This window comes from Hibiscus syriacus, unplaced genomic scaffold, assembly GCF_006381635.1.
Source record: "Hibiscus syriacus cultivar Baekdansim isolate YM2019G1 unplaced genomic scaffold, ASM638163v2 tig00117016_pilon, whole genome shotgun sequence".
NCBI lineage: Eukaryota > Viridiplantae > Streptophyta > Magnoliopsida > Malvales > Malvaceae > Hibiscus > Hibiscus syriacus.
Window position 1 is genome coordinate 7456820 of NW_024063525.1, and position 13394 is coordinate 7470213.

General features: G+C 31.0%; 1 protein-coding gene across 1 annotated transcript; it reads left to right on the forward strand.

Annotated features, from left to right (window-relative positions):
• The first annotated feature begins 1290 nt into the window (after nucleotides 1–1290).
• On the forward strand, nucleotides 1291–2918 carry LOC120195498 (ubiquitin-NEDD8-like protein RUB2). Its single transcript, XM_039197508.1, has 3 exons — nucleotides 1291–1405; nucleotides 2039–2298; nucleotides 2720–2918. The coding sequence occupies exons 1-3, from the start codon at nucleotides 1313–1315 to the stop codon at nucleotides 2829–2831; spliced, it is 465 nt and encodes a 154-aa protein (XP_039053439.1). The 5' UTR covers nucleotides 1291–1312; the 3' UTR covers nucleotides 2832–2918.
• Nucleotides 2919–13394: the final 10476 nt, after the last annotated feature.

The window sequence follows — 13394 nt, forward strand, 5'->3', positions numbered from 1 at the left end:
AAATTCAATATTTTTCGATGATTCAAATATGAGACAATTTAAATTAATTACCAAAAGTTTAGTCACTAAACTATAGTGTATTGTTTTATTATATTGAACTTAATACTTACCTATTTATTATTAAATTAAAAAGACTAATTTTTCATTTTATTCAAAAATAAAAAAACTAATTTATATATTTTTATAAAAGTTATATGAAATAATTATAAAAAAGTATATTTATAATATTATAAAAATATTTATTTAATTTAATTATTTATTTGAAATAATATTTTTAAAATTATTTATTTAATTTTAAATTTAAGTATATGTTTAGTATCCAACTATTACTTTGGTTCCATACAATATTATTTAAAATTAAATAGATAATTTAAAAATAATATTATTTAAAATATTAAATAAATATTTTAAAACAGTTTCAAAATATTATAAATATACATTTTAGAATCATTTAATATAAATTTTATAAATATATATAAATAATTATTTAATTATTTTTTATTTCTAAATAAAGTGAAAATCATTCTTTAATTTAATAATGATATTAGTAAATATTAAGCTTGATATAATAAAAATATATTTGCATTATGGTTGAATGACAGTTTTAGATTATTAATTTAAAGTGTCACATACTCAGGTTTTATAATTATCAGAAAATATTGATTTTGTGCTGATACTATTATATAAGTTAAATACAAAATGTGGTAAAATTAACTTAAATTACTAGTTTAATACAATGATTGAATGCTATGCATTTCATCTAAGAGGCCTAAGTTCAATTCATGCTAATTCTAAGAGTGAGAATACTTTCTTTTATTTTATCCTTATAGTTGGTGACACATGTCACCATTTAATTGGTTGAATAAAATTAATTTAAAAATACTTGTGGAGAAATTGAAAGGTTATATGGAAATGAAAAATAAATAAATAAATTGACACGTCATATCACATCAATATTATCGTTAATGATTTTGAAAAGAAATAAAATATAAGTATGAAAATAAAATAAAAATGATAGTGTACGTACTAGATGTAAAAATGATAGTCTACCGGCTCAACAAAAAGAAGTGGACCAAACCAAGGCCCAAATAAGAATCCAAAGCCCGATATGAGAAGCATGACTAACTGGGATGTCTCCCCTGTCCACTTACAAAGCTGTCAGTCATCGCTCCGTTCGGACTTGGGATCAGCAGGTACAAATTTCACCCAAAATTTGCTTCTCATTCTCATTTATGTCTTCAAAAAACTCATCTTACTAGAGAAATGATGCTTTTTTTTTATGTTTTGTAGTAACTGAAAACCTTTTAAGGAGATGCAAATATTCGTCAAAACCCTAACCGGGAAGACTATCACCCTCGAGGTGGAGAGCAGCGACACCATCGACAATGTCAAGGCCAAAATTCAGGTTTTTCTTAATCCATCCTGTTACGCATGATCTAATCTTCAATTTCGATTGTTTTCTTGCACTATATTTTGAGTTTTTGCCAACTTAGTCTTACAGGAGATAAATTACATCTTATGAATGATTCCTTTTTATTTTTTCATCTTACGGAACTGCAAATTTAGATTTAAAGAAGTTTGACCAATCCTGCTTCTTTATTATGTACTTAGCACGTCTTTGAATATTGCATAGAAATTACTTTTGGGATGTCAATGTATAGTGAAAAATTGGATTCGACTCTACCCGATCCATTTTTTTTTTTTTTTGGATTCAGATATTATACTTGCAATGAGTGATTTGGAAGCAATTTCAGATATGAATCATTCTATATCCATTAGTCGAAGGCACTTGGATTTTGGTTCAAATAGTGTCTGATATCCGAATTTGTTATCCAAATCCAGTATATTTGTGTGGATAAATTATTTGAATATCCTAATCTGATATCAATTGCAGAAGAAATATTGAAATGATGATAAAGTTAATTCCAAATCCAGTATGTCAATGATGTTTTAATTTCATCTATTTGTGCTCTCCCGATGGAGTTGTTTGAACATAATGCTTTCTTCATGATAATTGATCATGTATTACATTTTACAGGATAAAGAAGGCATCCCTCCTGACCAGCAGAGGTTGATATTTGCTGGTAAGCAACTGGAAGATGGCCGAACGCTAGCTGATTATAACATCCAAAAGGAGTCCACTCTTCACCTTGTTTTGAGGCTTAGGGGAGGAACCATGATCAAGGTGAAGACTCTCACTGGGAAAGAAATTGAAATTGACATTGAACCAACTGATACCATTGATCGTATAAAGGAACGGGTTGAAGAGAAAGAAGGAATTCCTCCAGTTCAGCAAAGGTACCCTTTTTGGTCTTCTCTGTTTTACTGAATGCATGTCTAGGATTTATTTGATTTGTGATATGCTTTTGCATTTTTATTGTGATTTGAAATTCTTAATGTGTTATTTTCCATTGGCTAATATAATATTTTGAGGTAAGGTACTACTTGACCATATATCCGCTGACATGTACAGAAGATTTTATTTCACTTCTTTTCTGTATGCATGTATATTCTTTATTTAGGTATTTTGAGCCAAATTAATCAGGAAAGTAGCTCATAGTTTAGGTTCCATAGTTATTAAGAGGTAAAACTTTACTTGGTCTGATAGTTTAATTTCATAACGATAGTGCTCTGGTTATTGACTTTGTCAAATTAATGCATGTTTCGAGCCATCTTGCCATTTTAGTTTAAACTCAAATGTTTTGACCACTTGTAACAGGCTTATATATGCTGGGAAGCAACTTGCAGACGACAAGACAGCGAGCGACTACAATATTGAGGGTGGCTCTGTGCTGCATCTTGTGCTTGCACTGAGGGGTGGCTGTCTCTAGATGGTCCCTCCCGCAAAATACTAGACATAACAGAATCTGCTCCAATTTTACTTTCGGATAAAATCTTATCTGATAACAAATGCATGGAACATATATCCCGCAGACACAGATGTGTTGTATTAGTATAAATCTGCCTTGTCTGTATGGCCTCGCAATCTGATGAGGATAAAAAATTTGAAGGAAAAAAGTCCCATTCGTCGTTGGAACATTTAATAAGATACCGTATATCATAGCAGCAATGTGATCTGTGAACCCTTCCGTCAGCAGCGATGAGCAAATGTAGTCGATCTTCATATCGCGTTATATTGGTCTTGTTATTTATACCTCTCTGTCTCAGCTAATTTTCGACCTATATATAGCTAATTTTCCGAGACGTAAACACCGGTTTTCGTCTGGGTTTTCATTACTTTTATTTATTTAAAGTTTGAATTATTTTCTTTTATTTTTTTGCCTTTAATTTCAATTATTTGTTTTGGGTTAGGATTAATAGACATTTATAATAAATAAATTGGATTTATTAATCAGGTGGTTATTTAATTTAGGAATATACAATATATAACTAAATTTACATAAAATGATTAAAGACAAATACGAGTCATGTTTATTGATAGATCACATATCCAGACCTAATATACATTTGAGGTGAGCCTAAGCCATTACATATTGATTCGCCCAGTTATACAATAACAAGCAACGAGTGGCCATTTAATCTAGCCCGGGTAATTTTAGGGTTTTATGTGTATAAACCGTCTGCAATCATCATCGTTGGATCTCCTGATGATTCAATGGTTGAGATGGAAACCCTAAAAGCAAAGAAGAATGAGTTTAACATCGAATCTCCTGCATCGTTAAATCCAGGATCGATTAATGGTCATAATTACATACAAATAGGGTTTGTAAAATCCCAAAACCCATACAACACCGCAATTATTTGGACCGTTGGATTTAAACCAATCCAGATCAGAAGTCAAGTAGGGTTTATCGTAACCTCAAAAATCATAAGCATCGTACAATGAAATCCATATAATTTGGATCCCATCAACAGTCCAGATCACTCAGCAAGATGCTAGGGATTCAACCCTAATTTGCAAAATATCCAATTCCGCCAATGTTTAGACCATTGGATCTGGACCAATCCAACGGTCCGGATTGCCCTAAAGGTTGTTAGGGTTTCAACCCTAGTTTGTACGATTCTTTCACTACCAAGTATTGACCATCATATCAAGAATAGATCTGACGGTCCAAAGTCATCCAGATCCAAAAGAAGGGTTATCACAAACCTTAGCTCAACGTTGTTGCTGTTAGAAGTTCTGACAGTCACAACAAATATTTTCATCTGCCATGTCACCCGAACCATGGTCCTCGTTTGATCTTTCAATAAATTCTAGGGTAAAGTATAGTAATGGTTACTAAACTTTTCTAAAACTTTCATTTAGGTCCCATAACTTTTAAAACTTGCAATACAGTCCATCAACATTTAGTCCGTTTGTAATAAGGTCCCGACGTTACACTGCCATTAGTACGTTTGCAATATGGTCACTAAACTTTTCAAGTGCTTGCATTTAGGTCCCCCAATTTTTAAAACTTGCAACAAAATCCTTAATTTCATTCTAAACCCTAAATTTATTTTCGATCTCAAGTTTTCTTTTTCGCTTCTCTCTTCTCATTTCTAGAGTAACTTTTCAGTCGGAGATGCATGGGAAATTCTAATATAACTTTGAATTATGTGGAGGTGTTAACTTGAATAATGGTCCATTGAGAGAAGACCAGACCAAGGGACTATCGGAACCATCAACGATTCAAGGTGTAATGTTAGATACAAGTCATCTTAGGTGAAGTATAGATGTTTGATGAAATACTTGTGAGAAAAAAATGGGGTTAGAAATGCAGAGTTGACAAATACTACTATGATGAACTAAGTATCATTGTTGAAAGTCGCCAACAAAGCTGGAATTATTTTGTATAAATGATATATAATAATTTATTTGTTTAATCCTTGTTATTAAAGATTTTCCAACAGATGATCAAATATAATGAAATCCCAAACAATGCATTCACCTCTCAGTCTTTTTTGCTCACATGCACTCTCGTTTGGTTTTTGTTCTTCAATTTTCCGCCATGTAAAATTATAAACCCAAGCAGTGCTATGTCTTTCAGCTTTTTATTTACAAATAAAAAATGGAGGAAGAATTGTTGGAACGCAACACCGATTGCGTTTATTTCTTAGCCTCTCCCCTCACTTGCAAGAAGATATTTATTTTCTCTTTTGGGCTATCCGGAAGTAAGCTTTTCCTCTTTCGTACTTTCCCATTTTCAGCTCGTATTGTTTATTTTTTGTTGAAATTTTTATGTTTCTGGAACTTCATGTCAATGATTTGGATATTCAGTGTTAGTTTTGAACCAAAACCATCTATTTTTATTTCTTTCTTCTTAATCAAAACTTTTAGTATTCATTATTAAAGATTTCAGTTCATCAGAATAGAAGTGAAAGAGAGTCCTAGGCTAAATTTTTTTGATCTTCTTATTTGGGTTTTCTTTAAATTAGGGAATTGGTTGTGAGTATTGACATAGTGAAATCGCCAGACTCAATTCGAGAGACTGCAGATACTAGTTTACTAGGAATTGTATTGATATGACCTATGGTTTTCGACGTCCAGTGAGCTCGTATTCTTTTTAATAAGTTCATATTGATTATGGGACTCATATATGTGAACGAATTGGATTTTTTTACATGTTTTGGAAATTTTACAGTTGAATTGTATTGAATTATAGCTTTAGAAGACAAATCTGCATACACACAACTCGAAAGACATCATGATAGGGTATTATATTTGGAGCAGCTACTTGACCCTGTCATGATGCCTTTCGAGTTGCGAAAGCGACTGAGAGGTGAATTCGTTGTTTGGAATTTCATTATATTTGATCATCTGTTGGAAAATCTTTAACCATGAGGATTAAACGAATAAATTATTATATGTTATTTATACAAAATAATTCCAAATTTTTTAGTGACTTTCAACAATGATACTTAGTTCATCTTAGTAGTATTTGTCAACTCTGCATTTCTAACCACATCTTTTTCTCAATAGCATTTCATCGAACATCTATGCTTCACCTGAGATGACCTGTATCTAACATTACACCTTGAATCGATGATGGTCCCAATAGTCCCTTGGTCGGGTCTTATCTGAATGAGCCCTTATTCAAGTCAACACCTCCAAATAATTGAAAGTTAGATTAGAATTTCCCATGCATCTTCGACTGAAAAGTTACGCTAGAAATGAGAAGAGAGAAGCGAAAAAGGAAATTCTATATTGAAAAGGAATTTAGGGTTTAGAATGAAATTAAAGACTGTGTTGCAAGTTTTAAAAGTTGAGGGACCTAAATGTAAGCGCCTGAAAAGTTCAGTGACCATATTGAAAATGTACTAACGACAGTGTAACATCGGGGACCATATTGCAAACGGACTAAATATTGAAGGATTGTATTGTAAGTTTTAAAAGTTAGGAGACATAAATTAAAACTTTAGAAAAGTTTAGTGACCATTAATATACTTTACCCTAAATTCTAAAAGGCCACTTAGTCAATTTTCCTCACATGAAGACAAAAAATAGAAAAAGATTAGATTTTTTGTTTGTATTTACCATAATATACTCTATAAATGAATGGGTATAAAAACCAAAAGAAAATCCATTATAAAAAAACCCTAATCACGATGCAATAGAGAGCAAGCAAATTTTTTAAGGTATTTTTTGGATTTTCTTGTGTTCGATTCATGCAAGTACTCTAAAAATTTAAAATAAAAATAGAGAAATAAAAGAGGGTAGGGGTTCGATTATACCTTTTTTTTTGTTCATCACCAGGTAATAGGAGCTTCTCGTATGAGTTCTAGTGTAACACCCCTAACCCGTATCCGACCCGGATCTGAGTCTGAGGTGTCACATTGACTTTTGAAAACGTTTTCTTTACAAAATGACAAAAATGTAAGTTCACAATTCGAGAAAGTGAATGATTTTCATTAACTGAAACATTTGATCTTACAAAACCTATCAGAGCATATTCAATACAATTCTCTTAGTACATGCCAACTAAAATTAATATAACAATATACAGAAATTTCCAAGTACTTTTCTGATCTGAACTTTGTAAAGGAGTGATTGACTTGAGTCGCTCTTCTTCGCTTATCTTCTCGATTTTCGGAACCTACGTGTGAAACAATCACACGCTAAGTCTATGACTTAGTGAGGCAATAAACTTATAAAGAAAATTATCACCACTTAATCATGCATGAACATATCATACTATGCTATCACATAAAATAATATATCATTACATGCCATTTCATTATCCTTATTATGATTCTTGTCATCATCATTAATCCCTTTAACTTACCATATACACATCATATAACCCATATATCACTATACCAAGGAACAAGCATGTCATCATGTAATTTCTATAACATATTTCATATTACCAAACATACATATCACATATACTGTATTTGTTATTATCTCTTTATTAGCCCATGTACACATGTGAGAACTAAAGATATGCGAGTACATTGAGGTTGTGCACATATGTTGTTACCACAGCTCGTATAAGTCCCACTGAGTTGCAGGTGAAGTATGTCCCGAAGGACCTATGAAACCCTCGACTCTTGGCATGCCAACTATACCTATAGTTCTCATATCACATAACATGGGCATTATCCTTATGCTTCATAAATTCATATATTCATATCATTTCTGTAACACCCTTAACCCATATCCGACCCGAATATGAGTCTGATGTGTCGCATTGACTTTTCAAACTTTGACATTTAAAGAAAAATAGGGAAATTTTAAACTTTCATTAAAACCAAATACATTAATTTAAATAAAAGAGACCACAAAATACAACATCGATCAGAGCATTCGTAATTAACCACTTATTACATGGCAACACTCTATACACAACCAAAATACCTACTTTGTCAATTACTTCTGATCTGATCTTTTAGTAGTGATGTTGTCCTTTCCGCCTCAATTACTGCTCCTCTTAATTCTTGGTACCTACATGTAAATCACTTACACGCTAAGTCAAAGACTTAGTGAGGCATAATATAAAATATATATATATATATAACAATGCATTCATGAACATGCATTCTTACCATCTGATCATGTCATCTTTATTTGTATGCATCTATTTCACTATAATATATATGACGGTAACATGTACATATAAAACATATATTCTTATGATAATTCCACTTTAACTTATCTTTGAATTGCCCATGTACATTATTAAGAACAAAGGTATGTGAGTACATAGAGGTTGTGCACTATGATGTCACCACAGCTCGTATAATTCCCTCAAGGGGCACTGAATATTTGTCCCGAAGGACCACTATGTCCCGGAGGACTACTGATTGTTCCGAAGAACCACTATGTCCCGAAGGATAACTGATAATCCCTCGACTCTTGGCATGCCAATTATACCTATAGCTCTCATATTAAATAATATGGGCTTAATTATAAATACATTTCTCATTTCATATCTCTTTCATCACTGTCCATGTTAATCATGAATGATAAATGCATGAAATCACTATAACATTAACACATATATATGTATGCATGTGCATGAATATAAAATCATAAATTCAATGATAAGAGATAGACTTATCGCAAGTCTTGCTCAATTCCATTTCATCTAGGATATGCACTCACCTTGGCCTTGCTTATTTTGACTTGATCCTAATCCTTTGTTTGTTCCGGAACAAAATTATGTTATATATCTACATAGTAATACATTGATAAAAATCAAAATACTAATTAATATATTCTAAACTATCACTCCTTAGGCTAAAAAGAAAGTTATTTTCATATTTTAATGAAGGTATGCATCGATGCACTACACCATGTATCGATACATCCCTTGACGGGTGCATCGATGTACAATCTATGCATCAGTACATAAATTCCATTCGATGTTTGTATTTTAAGGGGGTGCATCGTTGCACTACTTGTGCATCGATACACTAATGACATTCGATGTTTTTATTTTAAAGAAGTGCATCGATACACTTCATGTGCATCAATGTACATTGAACAATTTCTGGGTTTTTACCTTTGATGCACATTGAATGTGCATCGATGCACATAGCCCATAAATGTTATTTTAGCACGAAAATCTCTTCATAATCTTCTCAACACTTCATATTTCCCCTCTTATTATATCCTTAACTTGCACATACCTACTTACACTAATTAATACCCATTCAATAACTCTTAAACTTAAAAATCCAATCCTCCACATAGATTTTAAGAATCTCCCTCAATTTCCAACATGTTCTAAATCTAATTTTAATACTTCGTATGTCTTAATTAAGTCGATAACAAGTCAAATTCAACCTCCGATTCCAAATATAAACTCTTTTTCAAAACTCCATTCAAGCACTCCTAATCTTTAATTCTTCCTACACTCTTTATCTTTTTGTTTTAAAGCAAATTAAGCTTTCCTTAAGCTTAATTAACATCTAAGGAGCAAAACCAAACTTAAATTTCAGCAAACAATTAGCTTATGAAAAAACTCACCTTTGTTTTAACCTCTTCACGTTTAGGAGAAAAGAAGAGAAGAAGAAAACTCTGGAACCTTGTTTTTCTTTCTTCTCTTCCACGTAGAGCTAATATATAAATCCCTTATTTAATTATTTTTTCCTTGCAAAAGACCATTATATCCTTCTATTATTTCTTCTTTGCAATTTAACCCTATACCAAATTACAATGTTATTCAATTATTCTGTTTTAGTCATCAAATTCTGAATTTTTTACAATTTAGTCACTAACTCGGTATTGAGAATGTTACAATTTCTCTTATAAACACATATTTAATTACTGTAACCTATACTATAATATATAATTTACATCAATTATCTCATATTATTCATATACTAAGTTAATCTACTTATTTAATTCAGTTCCACATGGTTCCTATAATCTTTTCATTAGGCTTTATACTTCTTTACGCTGTAACTCCTATATCATATTTTCCATTAATAAATATAAAACTTTCCTATAATACTAATCATATAGTTTTGTATCATCATTTATATTTATATCCCCTAATTTATATATTATTCTCATAACCTTTCTCATATAATCATTTACAATATAATATAACTTGTAATTGGTTATCCTATGTTCACATATATATATCAATTAATTCTTTAGTTGGCAGCTTATTTCACCTATTCATTTCATTCCTTATGTCCTTATCACATAACTTAATTCATGTTCTTATATAATCATATATATCATTTGTATTATTTCATATAACCTATCACACTAACATATATTTACACAAATCATATAACATACATAATGACATGTTAACTCATATACTCATACACACATATAAATCATAACAAACACATACTTCTATCTATGAATTCATGCATTTTACTATTGGAAATAGACTTATCGCAAGTATTATTTCCCATTGAACATCATATACTAAATAATGTGCACTCACTCAACCTCATTAGTCAATACCAATTCCTTATCTCTTCTTGATGACTAATACTTGACACTTTGTCCGATTATTGCTCTTAATTGATATCTACACAATTACACATATAATATACATATCAACATTCCACTTGACATACTATAATCCTACATTTCTTAGACTAAAAGAAAGATTTATTTCTATTTTCCCTTTGAAGTGTATCGGTACACACTATAGTGTATCAGTACATTTCTTAACGTATGTATCGATACAGTCCTTAATGTATCGGTACACTTTGAACGTCTTCCCAAATTTTACTCTTGATGTATCGGTACCTATTGAATGTGTATCGATAAACACCATCCTAGAAATCAATTTTAAGCACGAAATTCACTCTTTTCAGCTTAATTGCTTCATATATCATCCCCTTTCTTATTCTTAACTTACATACTCATGCTTAAACTCATTTATTCTCATTTATAACATCTTTAACCTCAAAATCCTATCTTCCATATGAAATTCAAGAATCATACCAAATTTTCTATATATTCTAAATCCAATTCTATCACTCCAAATCTCTTAATTCAACTATTGACAAGTCAAATTTAACTTCAAATTCTACTTATCAATTCTTTTCCAAAATTTCATTTAAAAACTCTTAATCTTTAATCTCTTTTAACTCCTTCATTCTTTGATTTTACCGTAACTTAAGCTTTCCTTAAGCTTATACATCATTTAAGGATCATAACCCAACTTTAAATTTAATAAATAATTAACCAACAAGAAACTCACCTTTTGTTTTATCTTCACGAATGAAGGAAGTAGAAGAAGAAGAAGAAGAAAACTCTGGAACCCTTCTCTTTCCTCTTCTACTCATTCCACGTGGGGATAATATAATCCCTCTAAAAAAATATTTCTATCAAATGACCATTTTGCCCTTCCACTTTTTTCATATTTACCAATCAATCCTCTTGAATAAAATTCTCAATTAAGTCCTTGAACTTTTAACTTTCTTCAAAATCGAGCACAAAATTTTCAAAATTTGCAATTTAGTCACTGACCCTGATTTGAGATATTACAAATCTCCCCTCCTTTAAGAAAATTCGTCCTCAAATTTTCACTGCATTATTAGATAAAAAATACTGTCTACACATATCATATTCATATTCTCAGGTTGTCTTCCCAATTTAATATTTCGTATTATCATTAATAACTTGGCTTTCATCAATTCAATTCTTCAACTACCTTTTTCCTTTATACATCCATATCATGTCACTTATCATATAGACAGTAACATTAGTTATTATCACTCAAAATCATTAATCAATCAAATTCCTCATAAATTTTTAATTGCCTTGCAACAATAACCAAACTTTTATTACATCCTTACTTGAATGCCTCTAAAACTTCCTCAATACATATAAATCATTCTTCATTTCTCTGACTATGTTTACTTGACCAAGAAACATAACCTTTATCACACATAATCCTTTATACTTCATCCTTTCATTTCCTTATTCTATTATTCCTTCAAAATCAAAATCTCCTTATACATAGATCATATCTTTTAATTCATGTTCACATACTATTTTCCTATCACTTATACTCATCTCTAATTACCGATATTTATCACATCTTTATAACTTTGATAATCAACTCACTTATATAGAACCTCATTCTTTACCATCTCTTGTACTTGTATCTTTTTCTTCCTCAAAGCTCCCTTTAAAACATATAAATACTCATCAACTTGCCTACATCATATATATATGATCAAAAATATATAACCACATCCATATCCATATCATACTTGATTAACTCAACTTTATCTTTTCTTCCAATCTTATAACTCAATCACCTTTACTCTTACAGCTAGTCAATAACAACTATTCAATCTAGGGAACAAGCTCTAATCAATTAATCATATACACCCTTTCCAATCAGAATTATCTCAACAATAGTTTACTTAACTTATCAAATCCACGTTCATTCTCATACACCATGTAATTTCTGTTGTTCAACTCAGCATTCTAACTTTCTTTTTCTTATAAACTGGTCACTGATGTACCCATTCTTACACTCTTCTCATTAATCCTTAGATTTACTCAACATACGAATTATCACCTTCTTCACTATATCACATTTATATGATCAAAATATACAACTATATCCAGATCCACTTCATATTTGGTTATCTTAACCTGACAATATCTTAAAATCTTATAACTCCAATACATTTTCATCACATAACCTTGTTAGCCAACGCTAACTCTTTCCATCTAAAATACAAACCCTTATTATATCCACACTCTTGCTTATACCCAGTACTATCCCTTTGTTTCAAACTCATAAGCTCTGGCTTTATATATCTTATACTCTTGTCACTGATGCACTTATTCTTGAACTCTTCTACAAATTCTAACCACATCATTAGATCTTTTAACTTTCTTATGCTGACATTTGTTCACCATATTCTATCTTATCCACGAAATAACAAGAATAGTTCACCACTTTTTCAATTCAAAACTGTGAAAACCTTCTATCACGATTAAAATATGATTTCAACTTTCTGAAATCAACCTTTGATCTTATGAGGCACTTCCTGAGGTGTTCGCTCTTCATCCTGCCTGGCCAGGGTAGGTAAATTGCTATCACAATCAGAAATATCGCCTCATACTTCACTTTGAAATTACCATAATCATACTTCCATTATAACTTAGCAATCTAATTCTATTAGCAAGACAACACACTCCTTACACTATTAGATCAGAATTTTTCACTTTATGTTGGCATGTACACATTTTTAAAACTCATTTGACTTCGGTTTAAGCCTAGAATTGGCTAAACCTTAGCTCTGATACCATTAAATGTAACACCCCAACCTGTATTCGACCCGGATCTGAGTCTGATGTGTTACATTGACTTTTCAAAACAATTTTTTTACAAAATGACAAAAATGTAAGTTCACAATTCAAGAAAGTGAATGATTTTCATTAACTAAAACATTTGATCTTACAAAACCTATCAGAGCATATTCAATACAATTCTCTTAGTACATGCCAACTACAA